Here is a 25795-nt window from a genome sequence, read left to right as displayed (position 1 = left end):
CTGGAGATTATCCAGAGGTTACTGCCTTGGAGGTCCTGGCCTTAAGCCTATTTCCTAACTCCCTGTGATCTCTGCGCAGAACTTCTTTCCCCTTTCTACCTATGTTATGAGTACCATAGTGCAACATAACCTCTGGCTGCTCACTCTATGTCTTGAGACTAAGGATATGCGGGTAATAAAAAAGACTTACCTGCTCTTACCTGTGTGCCTTCTCCCTGAAACCTTGGTGTTTTACACTCACCTAAGTCACTTCCTAGAATCTTCTCGCTGACCTTGTTATACCTTTGGCTTCAACTTCTCAGGCCGTATTTCCACAGTCAAGACAAATGATAAAGAGTGACTCAATACCTTTATCCTCTGTTCTCGCTGAAGCCTGTTGAGTGAAAGCCTGACGATTCACTGGTCGACTCATACTATGGCTGCTCCCGCAGCGGCCGTTCTGCTTACAGCTCGCTTCTTTTCATTGGCTCAAGAGGTAAAATTCACTTGACAAGACTTGTTCTTTTCAAATAGCTCCCACCCTGCAACCATGTTACTCTCTCACTTGCTATTTCAAAGAATGAGTCACTTCTGATGAGACTTGTTCTTTTCAAGTTTCTGTGATCTTCTTGCACATTCCATGGGGGAACAAGAATGACTTACTTCCTGTTCGCTAGTGCTGGCCATGACCTAGCCAGCCTACGACAAAACTCTCCCACTTGCACAAAGAAAGTGTCCGTCTTATATATCCTTCAAAACCCCTTACATACGTTTCAAAACCTCTTACACTGTTACTTTCCCATCCCTTGGTACCAGCTGCATCCCCCTTATCTCCTACCACCTTCAGTTCAAACAGACCTGTTGTTCACCATTTTCCACTATTATGACTGCAGACTTATACTTCCTTGACTTTCTCAAACATTGTTGTGGACTGGATCTTGCACTTTCTCGAAACAATCCCACTCCAAGCTAACACATTTTGTCTTACAAACTTCCATTTCATTTTAGCATACACCAAGGAGGAATGACATTTAACTCTTTCCTTACAGTTGCTTTAAAATCTTGTCACCATTCCTGGAAGTGTCTGTATAAATGTACTGGCGCTAATGTCATATACATTAAGACACAATGTCTTTACGGTAAAATGGGAGGGAAATTTGGAGTAAGGTAATAAATAAGAAATTCAAGTTGGTGTGGGCTTCATTATTTTAGAAAAAAGCTAACAGCTGTGAAACCACCTAATAACGAAGTATCTGCTTGCCTTTGTACTGCATTCATTGCATTGTGATGACAACCATTTGGCTTCTAAATATAGTTCTATGTGCACTAGGATGTCAGAGAGGAAATGACTAATTATATGGCATCTCTTGTATGCATACAGTGCATCCTCTTGACTTTATAACCTCCTTGACCCCACAATTTATTGGCCTTTGAGTGGTGGCATTTGTCGTTATCACTTTCCTCTGATGAAGGGTGTCCAGCCTGAAACTTTCTGCCTGCTGATCATCTGTTGCAGAGTGTTTCCAGTAATTTTTAGTCTTACCTACAGCTTGTAGTAGAACTTGGATGGTTGGTGCATTTTGCCTTCCTGGATGTGCAATTATGCTGCCAATTTTGAGATTGTATTGTTACAGACCTATTTATACAAAAATAGAACAGCGCATAGGGAAGCTACTGTGCTCATGTTTTTATGCGTAAGCTCGTGTATATGCACGGATGGACTGACTGTATTTACAACAATTTCTTTCCTTGTATCAGCATTCCAGCATCTTCAGTGTATGTGAGCAACCTAGGTCTCCACTTATCACAGATACTCCCTTTGTTATCTTCTCCCCATTCACTCTGTGGCTTGCTTTTCACTTGCAGCAAAAAAATCTGGAGGAACTTAATAGATGAGGCAGCATCTGTGGAGGGAAATGGATATTTGAAATTTCTAGTGCAGCTTCCAAATCCGATAAAGGGACAAGTATATGAAATGTTGACTGCTTTTCTTTCCATAAATTTACTTGATCTATTTTTTTTGGCATCTTCTATTTTTTTCATTTCATCTGCAGTGTTTTGCTGTTTTACCCTATGTGCATTCTCTAACTGTTCCAGTCAGAGATGGGAGGTTGATACAGGATGGGCTCTGTAATTAGTTATAAAATTCACAAGCATATGTGAGTGTCCCTAATGTGCTTAATGATTATAGGGGAGCCATGCCTCTGATCCAAGTGTTTGCCTGGGAGTGAACCACATGCATGCCTCTGTGTCAGACTCTTCTCTCCCAGCAGGTAAAATTTCAATGCTTATCTTAGAGGGTTGTTTCTTTGCTCATATATTTAAATTAGCATTGGTAAGTTTCATTAGGATTTAAGGAATTTAATCCATTTTCGCATGGCGCTGAATTCATGCTGATGGGGAAAATCTAAATCTATCCCCTGCATTGCATCCCAAAGTCAGGATGGTACCTGTTAGTAGATTTATTCCTGGTAAGTTAAAGTTTTATTAGTAATTTCATTCTGTCTCCCTCTAAGAAAAATAGGACTGATTTGCCTTTTATAATATCCTAAATTGTGCTTAATTTCATCTGTATTCAGAGACAGACAACCTAGTAGTTCTTTCTGTGCTGATTTAATGATTATATGATGGAATGCGCTTAATGCTTCAGCTATTAGATTGATGGATTTTTTCTGTAGGAAACTGTTCACTCTTCTGATGGAGAGACAGAGTTGGGTTGGTGATGGTGGCAGAGATGATGGTAACAAGAGCAATGGTGTATTTTCCTTATTGCAAGCAAATGACCTTTGAACCTGCTTTGTATTCATCAAAGTCATTGCTGATACTCCATTTTAGTGCTATTTTCTAGCAGTGTCACCATATTCCTTGCTTTCTTTAATACCCAGAGCTTATTGATCCCTGTTTTGAATGAATTCCAGGGTGGACAATTTCAGAGTTTCACCATGCTCTTGAGTAAAGAAATTTTTCCTCATCTCAGTTCTAAACAGCCAGCCCTTATTCTCAAACTATGCCTTCTGGCCCTGGATTCATCAGTCAAATTAAATAATCTTCCTGAATCTAGTCTGTTGCATTTGATAAGTTTTGATAGGTTTTCTCTCATTCTTCTAAACTTCAGAGAATGCAGCCCTAATCTACTCAATCTCTCTTCATACAGTAAAGCTGTCATCCATGGAACGAACCTAGTAAAATGTAATTTTGCCAATGATACTAAATGATGAAATTAGGAATTGTGAGAATACCAAGAGGCTTCATAAGTTAAAACAACTTGGAGTGGGGGGTGGGAATAAAACAAATAATATGGATAAATGAATCTTTTTGTTGAAAAAGTTGGTATGTTATTGAAATTGTGTTAAATTGGATGTTTCCATGTGCAAAGAGACATCAATGTTCTTGTATGCCATTCACTAGAGGCAAGAATGCAGGAAAGGTGAGCAACAAAGGCAAAAGTCTTATTGGACTTAGGGGGAATTTGCATGCAGGAGCTTCAGTTTTCCACTATGAGTATTTTATTTTAAGACAATCCCAGTGAATACTTGGGAAATTAACATTCCCCTAGCAACATAACCCCATTTTTATCACATCTTTGCTTTTTGTTTACATGTCTATTCCTCCATCTCTTGTTTATCTTTGGGTGGTCTGCAAAGTACCCCCAGCAAAATGACGATAACCTTTTTGTTTCTAATCTTCACCCATATCATCTCATGAGGAGCCTTCTAGGGTATCCTTCATTAGTATTGGAGTAGTGCGTTCTTTGACAATACAATGCATCCCTTCTGTCTCATTCTCTACCCCAGGGGTCCTCAACCTTTTTTGCACAGCAGACTGGTTTAATATTGACAATATTCTTGCAGACCGGCTGACCCAGGTAGTGTTCAAGTTGGGTTAAACTCACCTCAACATGTCTTTTACAGTTAGTGTTGCCAACTTTCTCACTCCCAAATAAGGGACAAAGGTAGCAGTCAAATACGGGACACTTCTGTTTACCCCAGGAAAGACTACCATGACCATGAAGCCTTGCATGGGCACCTGTGTGCGCATGCACGTATGTGCCAATTTTTTTCCCCACAAATCGGTTTTGGTTTAATCTTCCCAACTACACTGTACATATATTATTTCTACTTTATATAGGCTGTGTATTTATCATATCATTCCTGCTTTTACTATATGTTAGTGTTATTTTAGGTTTTATGTGTTATTTGGTAGATGATTTTTTGGGTCTGGGAACGCTGAAAAATTTTTCCCATATAATTTAATGGTAATTGCTTCTTTGCTTTACGCCATTTCGGCTTATGAAAGGTTTTGTAGGAATGCTCTACCTTAGCAGGGGAAATACGGGACAAGGGCAGTCCCGTATGGGACAAACCAATTTAGCCCAATATATGGGATGTCCCGGCAAATACAGGACAGTTGGCAACCCTATGTTCAAATTCAACAGTGCGTGACAGAGAATGAGGAAAGGTGCAGCTGATCATATCATTTCCTTGCGGCCCGGTAGCATATGCACATTGCTGGGGACCGCTGCTCTACCCCATTGGTGGCTATTGGTGTTTCGCAAAATTGAGGATCTTCAGTTATTTTCAATTACTGAAGAGATACAACAGCTTTCACCTCCATAAAACATAAAATTGGTATAATTAACAATTTGAACAATGATAATAGGCTACAATATATAAATTCCTAGCATATTAATCAAATTCAAATTTTATCTTGTATATTTCATTTGTTTAATTGTGATCACAATTTTGCAGATTCTCCCTGCAGTTTAAAACCAAAAAATGTTCCGGTCATATTTATAACAATTTGAATTTATTTTAAAGAGACTGCCAAGTTAGAGGTACACATTATGATCACATGTCAAGAGAAAACTGATTGCACGGTTAATAGCCAAATACTAACAAACACTATTAAATCTATTAAAGTTTTAACTATCTTGTTTTGGTTACAGGACCTTTCACTGATGTTGTTACTACAAACTTGAAACTGAGTAACCCATCAGATAAAAATGTATGTTTTAAAGTGAAGACTACAGCTCCACGTAGATACTGTGTGAGGCCTAACAGTGGAGTTATTGATGCAGGAACTTCAATTAATGTATCAGGTATGGCATATTGCAGTTATATATTGTAAATTTGTTTATGGATGTCCACTGCCTAAATATTGTCTTAATTTTGCTCTTGCATAGCTTAACTTGAATATTAATGGCTTAAAAAAACAATGTTGGAACTTTGAGTGTTTGGACATGAGTTTTGGAGGTGGCATGGGATATGGCTGAACGAAGGCTCAGACTTTGTGTCAATCTTTGTGTGGAGTTTCTCACTGATTCAATTAGATTTCTTCTACTGTGAATGTCTGTAAGAAAGTGAATCTCAAGAATGTATATGGTGACATATACATAGATAATTTACTTTGAACATTAAACTTTGAAGGGGGTTGATTCTGGTTTTTGAAACAGTAATGTAATTGACAGTGGAAACTTGCTCATCTCATGAGTGTTGTGAATTTCATGCTGGTATATAATTGTAGATGTGTCTTAGTTTTTTTACCCGAGTAATTATCCTTAGTGAGGTAAGATATAATACTAGACATATTATTTAAAGTCAATGTATTTTAGATATTTTGGGAGGATTTCCTATCCGTATATGTGCTGATTTAGTTTATTTTGACTGAAATATTTTAAAAGGCATGCAGTTGTGAAAACAGAGGAGACAGGTTTATTTCGGATCCTGTTCCCAAGCTATTGCTGAAATTTCCCTTCAAGTACCTGAGTCCTCTGGGGAATTCTCTTTAGACTGAAGTTTCCTGATGAATTCCTCTGATTTTCGGGATATTCCTTATGGTTTCAAGATTTTCCAGGCAAGCATCCACAAAAAGGCTTGTGCTACATGGTATTTAATGGTATTATATGATTTCACCAAACACTTTATTTCACTTGTATTTTAAATGCACCAAGCAAAAGCCCAGTATAATGGTAAAGTGGTGGGTGTGTTAGCTTATAACCAGCTCTTCAGAAAATGTACCTTTCAGTTGTCTGAATTGAGTATCTGTGAGGTATTTGTCATAAAAATCGAATTAATTGGTTTTTCGGTAAGGAAGTCAACCAATTGTGCCTGACCAGGCCCACAGACAACTAACCCACACCAAATTCTTTTTTGATTTAAATTTTAATTGCTCATTAAATAGTTATTTTGGTGAAGGCAACCCTATAACTTCTCCAAAAAATGTCCTCCGTAAACAAGATTAGTTTATTCAAGTTGATGTGAAAACAAAGAAAAATCTAAAGATTATGGCTTAGATTTATCTATATTTAATGTCTGAATTTCCTCTAGAGTTCCCTCTAAGAACTCAGAGCAAAAGGCACTCTGTTGACTGAAAACTGCACACATGGGGACTATCTCACTTGTCAATTTTTGAGGTTAAATGAGAGGAGGAACCAGCACCAGCGTGGTTCATTTTCAGTCCTGTGTATTGCACATAACTTTCTGAAAGAACGGGAAGGGAATATTTCTCTGATGTCCCAATCTAATTTGCTGTGTAACGATATTAGGATTGTTGCTGATGGAACCCCAAGGACTTTCATTCTCTTTAGTGATGTTGATTTTGTTTTGGTGTAGGGTTTTCATGAACTATCTGTTGGGTAAATGTATGTAAGTAATATATGCATCTTATAGTTAGTGATCTCCACAGAACAATAAATTTGGAACCTGCTCTCTAATATTGCATTTTGTGTAAGGAAACTCCTTACTTGAACTAGAAGTGAATGTTCTACAAATCACTTCGGTAGTGAGAACTCTGCTGCCTTCATTTTCTAAGAGTATGTAGTAAAAATACAGTGCCTTGTAAAACTATTCAGCCCCCAATCCTTTGGTCACAAATGAGCATTACAACCAAGGATTTTGATCAAAGTAACTAAGAATTTTTACTTGTGATTGATGTGCTCCTTTATTTCCACGGTATAGCCCAAAATGAGTGAAAATTATAAAACATGAAAAACTAAAAATCCAATAACTAAAATGTCAGCAATTCATAAGTATTCATCCCCTTACTTTAGTACTTAGTTGAAACACTTCTCACACCTATTACAGCCAGTAGTCTTTTTGAATAAGTCATATTTGCTTTGCACAACGTGATGGAGCAAGATTTGCCCATTCCTCCTTGCAAAATTGCTCAAGCTGATTGGGGAGTGGGGGTGGACAGCAATCTTGAGGGTCTTGCCAGAAAAGTTTGATCGGGTTAAGGTCAGGTCTCTGGGCCACTCAAGGACATCAGTTTTCTTCATTTGAAGCCATTCCATGGTTGCTCTGGCAGTGTGCTTTGCGTTGTTGTCTTGCTGACAGATGAAGTTCCTCCCCACTTTAAGCTTTCTGGTAGAGGCTGGCAGGTTTTTATCCAGGATCTCTCTGTATTTAGCAGCATTCATCTTCTATCAATCCTCAGCAGTTTTCCAGTCCCTGCTGCTGAAAATCATCCCCATAGCACGATGCTACCTCCACCATACTTTACAGTAGGGATGGTGTTACCTGGCTGATGTGCACTATTAGATTTAAAGTTGGATTTTAATCTTATCCGATCACAAGACCTTCTTCCACGTCTTTACGGTATCTTCTGAGTGATGCTATGCAAAGTCTTGACGGGCAAGAATATACTTTTTTTAAAATTAGGGCTTCTTCCTGGCTACTCTTCCATAAATAACCATTTTGTGCAAGGCCTTGGTGATTGTGGAGCCATGAACTTCATCTCCAGTTGCAGCCACTGACTTCTGCAGCTCATTCAGAGTGACTGTTGGTGTCACAGTTGTCTCTTTTACAAGTGTCATTCTTCTCTGGTCACTAACTTTAGGGGACAGCCTGACCTAGACAATGTGGCTGTGTTTTCATATTTTTTCCACTTTTTCATGATGGACTGCACTGAGCTTTGTTCAGTGCCTTTTAGATGGTCTTGTACCCTTCCATAGGTTATCATTTCCCTGACTTATATTGAATGCTCTTTTGCATTCACTTTCGTTTGGTCTGTTGAAAATCCACCATACTGTTGGACTTTACAGAGAGACGGGGTATTATTCTTAATAAATTCATTGAGAAAAGGTAATCCTCCAATTTACTACATACATCAACAAATTGGTGAGGTGGTGAGGCAATATGTATATTGCACCTGAGGAAAATTACCATAGTAATTACAAAGGGGATGAATACTTTTTCAGCCTCTCGATTTTGGTTTTTAATTTTTAGTAAATTGTTGTCAGGTATTGAAATATTTCTTTTGATGTGACATGATGCGCAATGCTTTGTAGATCAGCTCACAAAATCCTACTTCAAGGTATTTTAACTTTAGAAAATGAGAGTAAAATGTGAAAATAGTCGTGGGGACATATGAAGATGTGCAATTGGAAGGCAGGGATAGATCAGATTCATCAAACCTGCTTTTACAATAGTTGTGAGAAAAATATATTCCTACTTCTAAAACTTATTCACTTTCTTCCCTCCTGCCCCTTCTACTCTACTTTCTCTCCATGGTCAAACTAGGTAATTTCTAAAATAAAAAATGGATAAAGAAAGTTAAGTGACAATGAGGAAAAAGTTCTGTAAGTATTTATATTTGGAATCCGTGGGCTCAAAGATCCAGGTCATTGCATGCACCAGTTGTTCTCTGCTTAGAAAATGGTTTTCTCTATGATGCAATTTCTGCTTCAGTCAGGAATCCATCTGGCTTCATCGAAGACAGCAAATTGGCAATCTGTTAATAGGAAATGTATTCCAGAGAGTTGGAGGAACAGAGGGATCTTGAGGACTAAGTCCATAGATTCCTCCAAGCTGTGCACAAGTTGATGGGGTGATTTAAAAAATAGAGGTGAATGGTGGCCTTCAATAGTCACGAGGTTGAATTTAAGAGCCATGAGGTAGAGTTGCAGCTCTAAAGCACTGGTTAGACCACGCTTAGTGTTTGTTTCTGGTCTCATTATAGGAAGAATGCAGAGGAGGTTTACCAGGATGCTGCCTAGATTAGAGAACATGTCTGGTTAGGGCTTTTCTCTTTGGAGTGAAGGAAAATGAGAGGTGACTTGATAGAGGTGTATATGATAAGAGACATAGAATGGACAGCAGTATGTTTCTCCCAAGGCAGTGAGTACTAATCTGACAGGACATACTTCTAAGGTGATTGGAGGAAAGTATTGGAAATATCAGGTAGGTTTCTTTTTTATACAGATTGGTGAGTGCATGGAAGGCACTGCTGTGTGTGGTGATAAAGACAGATACTTTAGAGTCACTTAAAGCTCTTAGCCACATAGATGAAAGAGAAATGGAGGGTTACTTAGGAGGGAAGGGTTAGATTGATCTTTGAGTATGTTAAATGATTAGTATGACATTGATCCAGAGCCTGTGTTGTACTTTTCTGTTTTCTAGTTCTTTCCTTTGAAAACTAAGTTGAAGTGCCTGTGCTAGGTGCTAGTGAAGCCAGAAAAAAGAAGGTAATAGAGTTTAACACATGGTGAAAGAGATTGTGCAGGAGAGAGGGCTTCAGATTTTTAGATCAATGGGCTCTCTTCCCATTGTGGGAAGGTGGGGCCTGTGTAGAAAGGGTGGTTTGCACCTGAACTGGAAGGGTCTAATATCCTTGCGGGAAGGTTTGCTAGTGCTGTGGGGGTTGGTGGGGGGGAGTGGGTTAAACTAGAGTTGCAGGGAAATGGGAACCAGAATGCCAGAGCAGTTAATGGAGTGGTTGTGGAGAAAGATAGTCAGGAATTGAAAGATTGAACAGGGTAGGAGTTGTGTATATTTCAATGCAAGGGGTATTGTAGAAAAGGTGAATGAGCTTAGGGCATGGATCAGCACGTGGAGTTATGACATGGTAGCCATTAGTGAGACTTGGTTGCAGGATGGGCAGGACTGGCAGTTTAATATTCTAGAGTTCTGTTGTCTTAGACGTGATAGAGTGGGAGGGATTAAAGAGGGAGGGCTGGCGTTACCAGTCAGGAGAAGTGTCGTGATAGTGCTCAGACAGGACAGAGCTCGTCTGGTGATACTATATGGGTGGACCTGAGGAATCAGAAATGGATGACCATGTTAAGGGGATTATATTATAGACCGTCCAATAGTCAGTGAGAATTAGAGGAGCAAATTTGTAGAGAGATCATAGACTGTTGCAAGAAACACAAGGTTGTGATAATAGGTGATTATAGCTTCCTACATATTGACTGGGATTACTGTACAGTAAAGGTGAGTGAAAGATGGGGAAGGATCGTCGACTCATCGTTTCTGACTGATGCTGCCTGACCCGCTGAGTTCATCCAGCGTACTGAAAGTGTTGCTTTGATCTTTTACAGCATCTGCAGTTTATTTTGTGTTTACTGTACAGTAAAAGGGCTGGATGGATAGAGTTTGTCAAATGTGTCAGGAAGTGTCCTTAATCAGTATATAGAGATCCCAATTAGAGACAGTGTGACATTAGATCTCCTGTTAGGGAATGAGACATGGCAAGTGACAGAAGTTTGTGTAGGGGAACACTTTGGATCTAGTGATCATAATGCCATTGGCTTCAAGGTACTTGTGACGAAGGATTGGTCAGATCCTCAGGTTGAGGTTCTAAATTGGTGAAAGGCCAATTTTGATGGTGTCAGAAAGGATCTGATAGATGTGGGTTGGGGCAGGTTGATTTCTGGCAAAGATGTGCTTGGAAGTGTGAGACCTTCAAAAATAAAATTTTGAGAGTACAGAGTTTCCATGTTCCTGTCAGGATAAAAGGCAAGGATGCAAACTTTAAGGAATCTTGGTTTTCAAGAGATCCTGAAACCCTGGTTAAAAAGAGGAATGAAATCCTTAGCAGGTAGGAACAAATGAAGTTCTTGAGTATAAGAAATGCAAGAGAACTCTGAAGAAAGAAATCAGAAGGGCTAAAAGAAACACATGAGGTTTCTGTTGCAGACAGGTGAAGAAGAATCCCAGGAAATATTAAGAGCAGAAGGATAGCAAGAGACAGAATTGGTCCTCTTGAAGATCAGAATGGTGTTGTATGCATGCACTCAAAAGAGATGGAGGAGATCTTAAGTGGATTTCCTGTATCTGTATTTACTCAGAAGACGGACATAGAATCTATAGAAGTGAAACAAAACAGTGGTGAGGTCATGGACCCTACATAGATTACAGAGGAGAAGGTTTTTACTGTCCTGAGGCAAATTAAGGTGGATGAATCCCTAGGGTTTGAAAAGATGTTCCCTTAGCAGCAGATGATGTGTCAGAATATTGACGGATAGCTAATGTTCTTTCATTGTTTCAGAAAGGCTCTAGGAATAACTCAGGAAATTATAGGCTGGTGAGACTGATATTGGAAGGTATTCTAAGGAACCGGATGTACAAGTATTTGGATAGTCCGGGACTGATGCATACATTTGGATGCTCACTCAATACCATCATCCCCTTAAAATTAATCAAGAAGCTCCAAGACTTTGGCCTCAATACCTTCTTGTGCAATTGGATCCTGGATTTCCTCACTTGCAGACCCCAGTCAGTTCAAAGGTTCAAAAAAAGGTTGAAAGGTTCATTTATTGTCAAAGTATACAATTTGAAATTCTTCTTCTCAGGGTGGCCATGAAATCAAGAAAGAAGAGAGGCAGCATGATCATCAAAAGTCCTCCCTACCTGCACAAAAAAGGAACAGGCACATCAACCCCCAAATGGCAAAACAGCTCCTCCATGATCTCCATTAGCACAGGTGCACCACAAGGCTGTGTGCTTAGCCCCTTGCTGTACTTGCTTTACACTTATGACTGTGTTGCTAAGCACAGTTCCAATGCCATATTCAAGATTGCTGGCAACACCGTTGTTGTAGGCCAAATCAAAGGAGGTGATGAATCAGCATATAGGAGGGAGATTGAAAATCTGGCTGAGTGGTGCCATAACAGCACCCTCTGAATGTCAGCAAGACCAAGGAACTAATTATTGACTTCAGGAGAAGGAAACCAGAGGTCCAACAGCCTTTCCTCATTGGAGGATCAGAGGTGGAGAGGGTCAGCAACATTAAACTCCTCAGTGTTATTATTTCAGAGGACCTGTCCTGGGCTCAGCACACAAGTAAATTTCCAAAGAAAGCTCGACAGCGCCTCTACTTTCCTAGGAGTTTGTAAAGATTCAGCATGATATCTAAAACTGTGATAAATGCCCGTAGATGTGTGGTGGAGAATATATTGACTGGATGTATTACAGCCTGGTATGGAAACACTAATGCCCTTAAACGGAAATTCCTATGAAAAGTGGATATGGTCCAGTCCATAAAGGGTAAAGCCTTCCTCACCATGAGCATATCTACATGAAACACATGAAATACTGAAATGCAGCATCCGTCGTCAGGGACCCCACAGCCCAGGACATGCTGTCTTCTCGCTGCTGCCATCAGGAGCTTCAGGACCGATGCAAACAGATTCAGGAACAGTTACTGCCCCTCGCCCATCCGACTCTTGAACCAAAAGGGACAACTTCACTTGCCCTATCATCGAAATACTTCCACAACCAGTGGACTCATTTTCAAGAACCCTCATCTCATGTTCTCTATGTTTATTGCTTATTTATTTATTATTGTTATTATTTCTTTCTTTTTGTATTTGCACATTTTGTTGTCTTCTGCACACTGGTTGATCGCCCAAGTTAGGTAGCCTTTCATTGATTTTGTTATGGTTATTATTCGGTAGATTTATTGAATATGCCCACAAAAAAATGAACCTCAGGGTTGTATATGGTGACATATATGTACTTTGAACTTTGATTATGGATAGTCATTATGGCTTTGTGTGTGGTAAGTCGTATCAACCAATCTTAGAAAGCTTTTTGAGGAAATTACCTAGAAAGTCAATGAAGACAAGGCAGAGGATGTTGTTTACATGGACTTTAGTGAGGTCTTTTTCTGCATGGGAGGTTGTTCAAAAAGGTTCATTCTCTTGGCAGTCAGGATGAGGTAGTGAATTGGATTAGACATTGGCTTTGCGGGAGGAGCCTGAGAGTGGTAATGGATGGTTGCCTTCTAACTGGAGGCCTGTGACTAGTGGCATGCCACAGAGATCAGTGCTGGTCTGTTATTGTTTGTCATCGATAACAACAATCTGGATGATAATGTAGTAACTGGATCATTAAGTTTGCAGATGACACCAAGATTGGGGGCTTAATGGACAGTAAGGAGGGCTGTTAAAGCTTGCAGCTGGAAAAAATAGGCTGAAAAATGGCAGATGGGTTTAAATACAAACAGGTGTAGGTGTGTACTTCGGGAGGATAAACCAGGGCAGTACTTACACAGTGAGTGGTAGGGCAGTGTGGTAGAACAGAGAGTCTGGGAATACAGATCTGTAATTCCCTGAAAGTGGTGTTACAGATAGATAGGGTCCTAAATAGCTTTTGTTACTTGACCATAAATCAAAGTATGCAGTGATTGGGTTATGTTAAAGCTATATAAGATGTTGGAGTACCTAGAGGAAATTATCAATAAGATTGAAAAAGAGCAGTGAAAATTTACAAGGATGTTGCCAGGACCTGATGACCTGAGTTAGAGGGAAAAGTGGAATAGGCTGCTACTTCTATTCCCTAGAGCATAAGAGAATCGTAGGATATTTGATAGAGGTACACAAAATTATGAGGGGTGTATAGAGTAAGTGTAAGCAGGCTTTTTGCACTAAGGGTGAAGCTAGAGCTGGAGGTTAAGGGTGAAAGGTGAAATGTTTAAGGGGATAGATACATGGATGGGAAGGGTATGCAGCACTTTGGTCTGGTTTCAGGTTGATGAGAATTGGCAGATTTACAAATTTGCCATGGGCTAGTTGTGCTGAAGGGCCTATTTCTGTGCTGTAATATTCTGTGACTTGATGACTAACAGTGTGAGGATGGATTCTCAACATGATTGCTTCCCAGAGTGGAATCTGAATGCTCATTCAGTGTCTAGTGAGTGTTATATCAGCTGATAACATAGGAACACATGAAAATAGGAGCAGATGTAGTCTACCAGGACCCTCATGGGGAGGAGATTGCTTTGTAAAATTAAAATGATTCTCTTTAATGTTTTGCTTACACAAATAACTTGGGCAGATCTCCACTATTCTTGTGTCTTTTAATTGGCAAAAAGGCTTCTGTTTAACATTTTGTCAAAATGATGGAACTGTAATCAAAACTGAATAGAACAGTTCAGTGATGTAACAAATGAGTGTCTGCTGAAGTTAGCATTAGTGCAACTTTGTACCCCTGGTGGGAGAGGATCTGAGATTCTTTTGCGGTTCACAGCAGATGTGCCAGTGAAACTGCAGTGTGGATGTTCAAGGCTTCGCGTTCTCCAACATTAAACAGCTTGCTTGTTCTTTTATTTGAGTGTATCAGAATTGCTTGTCTTGTTACTTACTATGTAACAAGGGCTGTTCAGTCCATTGGGTCCATATCAGTTCACAACAAAACAATGCCATCAACTTCAGATATTTTCGCTTGTGCTCAAGGTTTAATCATCTTGCCACCAACCAGCACATGCTCTGGAGGAGAAGTAAGAGTGTTCAATATTTTGGGCAATCAATGAAAGGAATTTCATAACTAAGTAGAGCAGAGGTGAAATAGATGTTTATTTAGAAAAACATGTTTCCGATAACCTGCATTCCATATTCTCATATTCACTGTCCACAAAACTACTCTGAATTAGTGTGTATAAAGTATAATTATGCACACTCTTTTGCATTTTAGGTTGAGTGTTAATACATGTACAGGAAAAAACATTTGAGCACTTTGTGCAAAATGTTGTCAATGTGAAGAACTTGGATCAGCAGGTATTAGCATGGGTTTCAAAACCATAAGTTGCTGTCACCAGCAGGGAATATTAGTTAAAGGCATATTTTTCATTTTGAGTCTTCCAGATGCTCTGCATTCCAAAGACATACAGCTTAGTAGTTATTTGGCAACAATGGTGTAATTGGGCAGCACAGGATTGTTGGGACAGAATGGCCTGTATTGTATCTAAAAATAAATAAACCTGCTTAATCAGATGCATCCTTCCTCTGCAAAGTGTATATGCAGGCAAAGCTGTATCCTAATCAGCAAAGAAGTGTTTTATTACCAATATAATTAAGTAGCACTTGCTAGTCTATCAGATCTCTGCCTCAAAACACTGGTCTCACAGTGCCAGAGTCCCAGGTTCAGTTCTGACCTCTGGTGCAGTTTGCATTTTCTCCTTTTGACCCTGTAGATTTCAGTTTTCAAAAGATGCGCACGTTAATAGATTAATTGGCCAATTAAGTTATCACTGGTCCATAGGTGAGTTGTAGAGCCTGGGGACCTGATGAGAATGTGAAGATTAGTGCAGGACCAGTTGGTTGATGGTAGGCATGGTCTTGTGCTAAAGGACTATGTTTCCTGCTGTGTCATTCTGACTCTATGATCTGGAAGTTTAAAAAAGGTAATTCATAAGATGGTAGATCAGAAAGAGCAGAGACATATATTGTTATAATCTGCAGTGTAGTGGCCCAGTACATTTGTCAGCTGTTACATTTTGGCTGGAGGATCAAACTTGATTCAATGAGGAATGCAGCAGGGCGTGATAGCGGTGTTGCCCAGACACTTAAACATACCAACATGCTGAAGTTTCAATACAGGATGTTTTCTATTTAAACAGCACAGAATAAATATTTTATACAGTTTGTAGAATTATATAACATGGAAATAGGCCCTTTCACCCAACTGGCCTGTACCAATAAAGATGCCCCATCTGAGCTAGTCCCATTTGCCCATATTTGACCCACATCCTTTTAAACTTTTCCTATCCATGTACTTGATCCACTGTCTTTTAAAACTTGTTATTGTATCTGACTCAACCACTTGCTTTGGCAGCTCATTCTTCATACATACCAACCTTTGTGTTTAAAAAAAAAGGGTTGTACCTCAAGGTATTTATTTAGGGAAATGGCACTGTAACGGGTCCTTGTGGCCCAATGAACCTAATTACATGCATGTGACCAATTAATCAACTATCCCCTACATCTTGTAATGTGGGAGAAGACCAGAGCACCCAGAGGAAACTCACGCTGTCACGAGAAAATGTACAAACTCCTTTACAGACAGAAGCAGAATTGAACCTTATTCACTGGCACTGTGATAGTGTTACACTAACCACTGATCCTATCACTTTAAACCTAAGCCTAGTTCTTGATTTCCCAACCCTCAGTTTGAAACTCTGCAATGTCACCACATCCAGTCATGAGTGAAAGTAGACAGCTAACAAGAAGAGGTAGCTTGAAGAATATTTGCATCCTTGATGACTGCAAGGCCCAGTGTGTGAGTGCTAAAGACTAGGTTGAAGCATTCTCGTGAAGTGCTGAGTGAATGATGCAGTTTAGCTTCTTCTTGAGGTCCTCAACTTTACAGAAGCCAGTTTTCAGCCGTCAGTACAATTCACTCCAGGTAATGTCAAGAAATTGCTGAAAGCACCAAGTGGAGCAAAGGGTTTGGTTCCATCAAAGCTGCGGTACTGAAGTAGCTGTGCTCAAGACTTGATCAAGCTTCTATCCAAGCTGTGGCAAACTCCCCTGTACCTGAAACACTGATTCTTGTCTCCATGAGCCTCCCCTATGCATGTGTGTATACACACATACACATTTTCTATTTCCATTTCATATTTCCAAAATCTGCAATTTTCATTTTTCACTTGCTAGTTAATTGCCCAGTTAGTTCACCCTCATCAGCAAAGTGAATGAAGATGTTGATTAATGTAATTAAATGGCAGTTGTTCACCAATAACCTTCCTATTTTTTGTCACCAGTCCTCTCCAGAGCTATTGTCCTAACTTGTATCAGGGAGCTAAATTCCAGAAGCTTTCTGAAAAGAATTGTCCCTGACATCAAGGCAGTTTTTGACCATGTTCCAGTAAAACTGAAGATAATGGTACTTCAGTAATTACTCAAAGGAAGATGTTTGGGGATCTTGGAAGTCAGTTGAAATTCTTGACCTAGGTGTTTCTCAGGGCAGTGTTTCTGGCCCAGTCATCTTCGACTGCTTCATCAATTGACTTTCCATCCGTCACAAGATCAGTGGTGATATTTACTGATATTGCACAATATTCAATATTATTGGCAATTCCTTAGAAAATGAAGCAACCCGAGTCTAACTTTACAGATGCTGGTTGACCAGCTGAGTCGCTTCAGCAGATTATTTCTTTTTGCTCCAGATTCCAGCATCTGGACCAGGAGTTCCCAACCTGGGGTTCGTGAACCTCTTGCTTCGTGGTCCATGGCATAAAAAGGGCGGAACCCCTAATCTAGAGTCTCTTGCACATCTGTATTTCCATTTATATCTTGGTAGATCCAATTTTAAAAATTGTGTTTCAGAGTAAGGTCTCATTCTTGCAAATTCTGGAGAATATTAGCCTATTCTGTCCATACAGACTACTTTACAAATGGCTAATTTAGAATTATGGAGTTGTTCAGGATGTAAAAAGGCCTTTAATCCATTTGTGTCCATGGAAACCAACACATTAATTCAAGCTAAACCCATTTCTCAGTACCTGGCCCATATTCCTCTAAACTCTTGTCATCCATATATACCTGTCCAAATACTATTTAAGTGTATCTAATGTACCTGCCTCAATGTGTGATGAAGGAGGTCCAGAGTCCAGGCCTCCGCTCCAAGGTCAAATGGCCAACCACATGGGTGGGTGACGGACATCTGTGGATATTAATCTCTGCCAGTTTGATGGGTCCTGGGATCGAATGCCCACGCAAGCAGAAGGCATGGTGGTCAGGGAGTCGGCGAGCCCAGGGATTGATGCTGAAGATCAAAGCCTAGAGGTTGATTTGATATCCAGAGCCTGACAGCCCAAGCCTAGATACTAAAGACTCGAGGTCTGTCCTGGAGTTGGAGGACTGTCCGTGTGAGTGGGAGAGAGTAAAGGGGCTTTTTTTTTGCTGTAGTTGTTTAGTTGCTTGCTGTGTTCTGTGTTTTTCTGGCAAGCACTAACCGCTTTGCTACTGTGTCGTCCCTGTACTATAAGGTCCTTCTATGTACAACAGGACTGGGGTTCTTCCATTTATTATAAAATGTCCTAATTAGAACATTGATTAAATGTCCTAGTCAAAAGGACATTTTCATTTGTCCTTCAAAATATTCACACTTCACGTTTCGCTGAATTAAATTCTGTTTGCCATTCTGAATTCCACCCACCCAGCCGGTCAAGATCCCACAGCAATTCATGTCTACAACAGCAGCTATTTTAGTTTCATTTGCAAACTTACTAACTATTCTTTGTATATTTTCATCCAGATCTTTAATATAGATTAACAAATAGCTATCCGAACATCTGCTTACTAAAACAGAGACCATGTTCTACAAGATCTAAGCCGCAGCCATAAGCTGTTGAAAGATGCTGATCTGATGACATTCATTAACATTTGTTGAAGTACATTCCATCAACAAAATAATTAGAAGCTCCAACAAAATAATTAGAAACTCCAAATGAGGCATGAATCATTGCATGTGTTTTAAAAAGTGGAAAGCTGTGGGGAAAATTGAATCTACTAATTTAAGCTATCCATCTTGAATTTAGGACGAATGACTGAAATATAAAAAAAGAATGAAATTGCTGATATAGCTGTGCAGCAGGAGCTATTTAGATAACAGCATGATTAAGAACCTGTCAATGATCCTGCAGTATATCCAGTCAATTGGTGCTCATTTGGTCCATGTAGTGGGTGCAGCTTCTGCACAGTGTTGCAGAGTAAACATGTGATTTAGCCTGATTAATATTCTTGATTCAGCAGCAACAGGCAACACTCGTGTTTCGCCATTTGGGTTACATAAATTCACTGTTAGAGTTCACTGTCTGCAGTTTCATAGAATGAGCACAACTGATACAAGAAAATCATTACCCAAAAATTTGAGATATAGAATAAAGTTTGCTCTTGCCAAATTTGTATGGGGGAGAGAAAAGTAAATAAATCAACACAATTTTTTTTTCCCAATTCACACTTGATAAATAATCTTCCGGAAATAGTAGGTCACAGTTTAAGGGTAAAGGGGAAGCCTTTTAGGACCGAGATGAGGAAAAACTTCTTCACACAGAGAGTGGTGAATCTGGGAATTCTCTGCCACAGGAAACAGTTGAGGCCAGTTCATTGGCTATATTTAAGAGGGAGTTAGATATGGCCCTTGTGGCTAAAGGGATCAGGGGGTATGGAGAGAAGGCAGGTACAGGGTTCTGAGTTGGATGATCAGCCATGTTCATACTGAATGGCGGCGCAGGCTCAAAGGGCTGAATGGCCTACTCCTGCACCTCTTTTCTGTATTTCTTTGTTTGTATGCATATACATGTTATAGAAAATCATGATACAGACCATTTCCTTGGAAAGCAGCCCCGCTTAATATGTGAGTCCTCTCAGTTCTCAAACCTGCGTTTCATCAGTGCTTCAAATTTGTTAACTCAGCTCTCTCCAATGATGGCACCCATTACGCCCCTTTCCCTCCCTATCAGTGTCTCTTACTCCTCCTTCCCCCTCTGTCAGTCAAAATAGTGATAATATAGTATCAGTCAATGCCCAGAGACTCGGGGATCCTTGTACGTTAATGAAATGATGTAGACGGGTACATAATAGCCCTAAGAATTTCAAAGCAGTAACAACAGGAAATATCCCTAGTATGTAGATGAATGGTAGAATCTGTGGGGCAGTTGAGGGTTACGTGGATAGAATATGGATTTATGTAGGATGCATGTAAATAAGTGCCTGATAGTTGGCACTGACACAGTAGGTTGAAGGATCTGTTTCACTGGTAAATCAGAACATTATTTAGTCTTTGGCTAGTTATGACCACATAAGCTTGCTGGCTGATGCTTTCCTGATATTATCCCATATTGGTGACACATCTGTTCAAATGCTGCTGCTCTTAAGCAACCACATGACATTGCATGGCATTTTAAGTCAAGCACTCATTTGATTCACAAGGCTTTAGACTACTGTTAAGAACAGCAGGGGTATTTGCATTCACCTTGTTTAATGTATACGACTGAGGATAACCTGATTTAGGTGGTGTCTCCAGTTCAGCTAATCGCAATTCCACTGTGCAGCTTTGTTTTACTTTTCCCATGCCATTGTCACTTGATAAAACCTCAACTCCTAGACTTCCTCTGGATTCGGAGCAAGAAGGCTGCAAGTGAATGGCTAAGGATTTCCAGAGTGAAGGCATTCTTACTACTCGGGGTAAAGAGAGGCAAAGACTGCGCAGGCACGTAACGTCAACCAGTAGAGTGGGAAAAGTTTAAAACAAAGACCGCCGTATCCAGCGGGCAGCGGAGTGAGAGGTAGCAGAGTCATAGTGCTTTGGCTCAACTGGCATTGGCTGTAACGGGATGAGGTCGGTCTGCCTGTGTTAATTGCGGAAAGGAAGTATGTGTGCGAGGTCGGTTTTCTATACTCGGTGTCAGATGTGGGAAGTCCTGGAGTCTCCCAGCCTCCCGGATGGCCACATCTGCACCCGGTGTGTCGAGCTGCAGCTCCTAAGGGACCGTGTTAGGGAACTGGAGATGGAGCTCGATGACCTTCGTCTGGTCAGGGAGAGCGAGGAGGTGATAGAAGGGAGTTATAGGCAGGTGGTCACACTGGGGCCATGGGAGACAGACAAGTGGGTCATAGTCAGGAGAGGGAAGGGGAAGAGTCAGGTATTAGAGAGTACCCCTGTGGCTGTACCCCATGGCAATAAGTACTCCTGTTTGAGTACTGTTGGGGGAGACAGCCTACCTGAGGGAAGCAACAGTGGCTGTGCCTCTGGCACAGAGTCTGACCCTGTGGCTCAGAAAGGTAGGGAAAGGAAGAGGAAGGCAGTAGTAATAAGGGGACTCTATAGTTAGGGGGTCAGACAGGTGATTCTGTGGACGCAGGAAAGAAACTCGGATGGTAGTTTGCCTCCCTGGTGCCAGGGTCCGGGATGTTACAGATCGCGTCCAAGATACCCGACAGTGGGAGGGAGAACAGCCAGAGGTCATGATGCATATTGGTACCAATGACATAGGTAGGAAAAGGGAAGAGGTCCTGAAAAAAGACTACAGGGAGTTAGGGAAGAAGTTGAGAAGCAGGACCTCAAAGGTAGTAATCTCAGGATTACTGCCTGTGCCATGCGACAGTGAGTATAGGAATAGAATGAGGTGGAGGATAAATGCGTGGCTGAGGGATTGGAGCAGGGGGCAGGGATTCAGATTTCTGGATCATTGGGACCTCTTTTGGGGCAGGTGTGACCCGTACAAAAAGGACGGGTTGCACTTGAATCCCAGGGGGACCAATATCCTGGCGGGGAGGTTTGCTAAGGCTACTGGGGAGAGTTTAAACTAGAATTTTTGGGGGGTGGGAACTGAACTGAAGGGACTGGGGAAGAGGCGGTTGGCTCACAAATAGAGAAAGCTAGGAGAGTGTGTGAGGGAGGATAGGCAGGTGATAGAGAAGGGACGTGCTCAGACGGATGGTTTGAGATGTGTCTATTTTAACGCAAGGAGTATTGTGAACAAAGCGGATGACCTTAGAGCGTGGATCAGTACTTGGAGCTGTGATGTTGTGGCCATTACAGAGACTTGGATGCCTCAGGGACAGGAATGGTTACTTCAGGTGCCGGGTTTTAGATGTTTCATAAAGGACAGGGAGGGAGGCAAAAGAGGTGGGGGCGTGGCACTGTTGATCAGAGATAGTGTCATGGCTGCAGAAAAGGTGGACGTCATGGAGGGATTGTCTACAGAGTCTCTGTGGGTGGAGGTTAGGAACAGAAAGGGGTCAATAACCTTACTGGGTGTTTTTTATAGGCCGCCCAATAGTAACAGGGATATCGAGGAGCAGATAGGGAAACAGATCCTGGAAAGATGTAATAATAACAGAGTTGTTGTGATGGGAGATTTTAATTTCCCAAATATTGATTGGCATCTCCCTAGAGCAAGGGGTTTAGATGGGGTGGAGTTTGTTAGGTGTGTTCAGGAAGGTTTCTTGACACAATATGTAGATAAGCCTACTAGAGGAGAGACTGTACTTGATTTGTTATTGGGAAATTAACCTGATCAGGTGTCAGATCTCTCAGTGGGAGAGCATTTTGGAGATAGTGATCATAATTCTATCTCCTTTACAATAGCATTGGAGAGAGATAGGAACAGACAAGTTAGAAAAGCGTTTAATTAAAGTAAGGGGAATTACGAGGCTATCAGGCAGGAAATTGGAAGCTTAAATTGGGAACAGATGTTCTCAGGGAAAAGTACAGAAGAAATGTGGCAAATGTTCGGGGGATATTTGTGTGGAGTTCTGCATAGGTATGTTCCAATGAGACAGGGAAGTTATGGTAGGGTACAGGAACCGTGGTGTACAAAAGGCTCTAATAAATCTAGTCAAGAAGAAAAGAAAAGCTTTCAAAAGGTTCAAAGAGCTAGGTAATGTTAGAGGTCTAGAAGATTATAAGGCTAACAGGAAGGAGTTTGAAAAGGAAATTAAGAGAGCCAGAAGGGGCCATGAGAAGGCCTTGGCGGGCAGGATTAAGGAAAACCCCAAGGTATCCTACAAGTATGTGAAGAGCAAGAGGATCAGACGTGAGAGAATAGAACGTGAAACCCGACGCAGATTGGAGGACCGCTTTGTCGAGCACCTGCACTCCGTCTGCCACAACAGACAGGATCTCCCGGTAGCCACCCACTTCAACTCTGCTTCCCATTCCCATTCAGATATGTCCATATATGGCCTCCTCTACTGCCATGATGAGGCTAAACTCAGGTTGGAGGAGCAACTCCTCATATACCATCTAGGTAGTCTCCAGCCCCTTGGTATGAACATAGAATTCTCCGACTTCCGGTAATTCCCTCCCCCTCCCTTCCTCTATCCCTATTTCACTCTACCCCTCCCCCAGCTCCCTCATGTTTCCACCTCCTTCTTCTACCACCCGTTGTGTTCAGGGCTATGACGTCAATGCTTCCCCTCCCCCACCCCCTTGTCTTTCAAATTACTGGTCTTTCAACTGAAGCTACAAGTATTCTTCAAATCCTTCCCCATCTTTCATTCTTCAGTCCTGACGAAGGGTTCCGGCCCGAAACGTCGACTCATCGTTTCTAACTGATGCTGCCCGACTTGCTTAGTTTATCCAACGTACTGAAAGTGTTGCTTTGGTCACAGCATCTGCAGATTATTTTGTGTTTAAAGAATAGAACCAATCAAGTGTGACAGTTTGAAAGTGTGTATGGAACCGGAAGAAATAGCAGAGGTACTTAATGAATACTTCAGTATTCACAATGGAAAAGGATCTTGGTGATTATAGTGATGACTTGCAGTATACTGAAAAGCTTGAGCATGTAGATATTAAGAAAGAGGATGTGCTGGAGCTTTTGGAAAGCATCAAGTTGGATAAGTCACCGGGACTGGATGAGATGTACCCCAGGCTACTGTGGGAGGCGGGTGAGGAGACTGCTGAGCCTCTGGCGATGATCTTTGAATTATCAATGGTTCGGGAGAGGTTCTGGAGGATTGGAGGGTTGCGGATGTTGTTCCTTTATTCAAGGAAGAGAGTAGGAAATTATAGACCAGTGAGTCTTACTTCAGTGGTTGGTAAGTTGATGGAGAAGATCCTGAGAGGCAGGATTTATGAACATTTAGAGAGGTATAATATGATTAGGAATAGTCAGCATGGCTTTGTCAAGGGCAGGTCATGCCTTATGAGCCTGATTGAATTTTTTGAGGATGTGACTAAGCACATTGATGAAGGAAGAGCAGTAGATGTAGTGTATATGGATTTCAGCAAAGCATTTGACAAGGAAAGGTACCCCATGCAAGGCTTGCTGAGAAAGTATGGAGGCATGGGATCCAAGAGGACATTGCTTTGTGGATCCAGAACTGGCTTGCCCACAGAAGGCAAAGAGTGGTTGCAGACGGGTCATATTCTGCATGGAGGTCAGTGACCAGTGGTGTGCCTCAGGGATCTGTTCTGGGACCCTTACTCTTCGTGATTTTTATAAATGACCTGGATGAGGAAGTGGAGAGATGGGTTAGTAAGTTTGCTGATGACACAAAGGTTGGAGGTGTTGTGGATAGTGTGGAGGGCTGTCAGAGGTTGCAGCAGGACATTGATAGGATGCGAAACTGGGCTGAGAAGTGGCAGATGGAGTTCAACCCAGATAAGTGTGAAGTGGTTCATTTTGGTAGGTCAAATATGATGGCAGAATATAGTATTAATGGTAAGACTCTTGGCACTGTGGAGGATCAGAAGGATCTTGGGGTCCGAGTCCATAGGACACTCAAAGCAGCTGCGCAGGTTGACTCTGTGGTTAAGAAGGCATACGGTGCATTGGCCTTCATCAATCATGGAATTGAAATTTAGGAGCCGAGAGGTAATGTTGCAGCTATATAAGACCCTGGTCAGACTCCACTTGGAGTACTGTGCTCAGTTCTGGTCGCCTTACTACAGGAAGGATGTGGAAACCTTGGATAGGGTACAGAGGAGATTTACAAGGATGTTGCCTGGATTGGGGAGCATGCCTTATGAGAACAGGTTGAGAGAACTCGGTCTTTTCTCCTTGGAGCGATGGAGGATGAGAAGTGACCTGATAGAGGTGTATAAGGTGATAAGAGGCATTGATCGTGTGGATAGTCAGAGGCTTTTTCCCAGGGCTGAAATGGTTGTCACAAGAGGACACAGGTTTAAGGTGCTGGTGAGTAGGTACAGAGGAGATGTCAGGGGTAAGTTTTTTTTACTCAGAGTGGTGAGTGTGTGGAATGGGCTGCGGGCAACGGTGGTGGAGGCAGATACGATAGGGTCTTTCAAGAGACTTTTGGATAGGTACATGGAGCTTAGAAAATAGAGGGCTATGGGTAAGCCTAGTAATTTCTAAGGTAGGGGCATGTTCAGCACAACTTTGTGGGCCGATGGACCTGTATTGTGCTGTAGGTTTTCTATGTTTCTATGTATTACTGCAACTCAGTACTGCTTGCACTCTAACTCTCCCCATCACTGATGCCACTCAGTGACATTCTGTTACTGCAGGCAACCCCTGCATGACAGTAAATTCAGCAAGAGAAATTCGCCCATACAGAATTCACAAATTAGTATTTAATTTGCACAGTTAGTCTTCCTCTGCACTTTGGTTGTTTGTCAGTCTTTATTTATATAGTTTTTCATAACTTCTGTCGTATTTCTTTATTTTCTTCTTGTAAGAAAAAGTTTGTGAACCCTTTGCAATTACTTGTTTTTTTTGCATTCATTACTCATAAAATGTGGTCTGATCTTCATTTAAGTCACAATAATAGACAAACACAACCTGCCTAAATGAATAACACATAAACAGTTGTACTACTTATCTTCAATACTGAGTACGCCATCTGAACAATCACAGTATAGGTTAAAAAAAAGTATGTGAACCTCTGGGGTAATGCCTTCTACAAAAGTTATTTGGAGCCAGGTGTTCTGATCAATGAGATGAGATTGGAGGTGTGGGTTCTACAAGTGCCCTCCCTGTAAAAAAAAGACACACACAAGCTGCTCTTAAGAAAGATGTGTTTATACTTTCAGAGTACCATAGAAGAATTGTAGAGATACATGAAGCTGGAAAGGGCTACAGGAACATTTCTAAAGACCTGAGTATTCATCAGTCCAGAGTAAGAGCAATCCTCTACAAATAGAGGAAATTCAGTACTGTTAATACTCTCCCTAGGAGTGGGGATTCTGCAAAGATCGCACCAACAGCACAAAGTGCAATGCTGAAGGAAGTGAAAAAGAATGCAAGGGTAACAGCAAAAGACCTGCAGTAATTGCTAGAATGTACTGAAGTCTCTGTCCTTGCGTCCATAGTAAGAAAAACACTGAACAAGAATTGTGTTCAT

General features: G+C 41.1%; 1 protein-coding gene across 3 annotated transcripts in view; it reads left to right on the top strand.

The window, feature by feature from the left end:
* vapb (VAMP (vesicle-associated membrane protein)-associated protein B and C) overlaps positions 1 to 25795 on the top strand; it is a 71143-nt gene that overhangs the window by 27411 nt on the left and 17937 nt on the right. For 2 of the 3 annotated variants that reach the window (XM_063041579.1, XM_063041577.1), the window contains exon 2: positions 4925 to 5077. In XM_063041579.1, the coding sequence (XP_062897649.1) occupies positions 4925 to 5077 (153 nt within the window). Of the gene's footprint in view, positions 1 to 2170; positions 2253 to 4924; positions 5078 to 25795 lie in introns of all 3 variants that reach the window. The other variant, XM_063041578.1, reaches the window with a different exon arrangement.

This window comes from Mobula hypostoma, chromosome 2 (assembly GCF_963921235.1).
Source record: "Mobula hypostoma chromosome 2, sMobHyp1.1, whole genome shotgun sequence".
In the NCBI taxonomy this organism is placed as follows: domain Eukaryota; kingdom Metazoa; phylum Chordata; class Chondrichthyes; order Myliobatiformes; family Myliobatidae; genus Mobula; species Mobula hypostoma.
The sequence above is the reverse complement of the archived record's forward strand: the minus strand, read 5'-3'. Positions and strand labels throughout refer to the sequence as shown.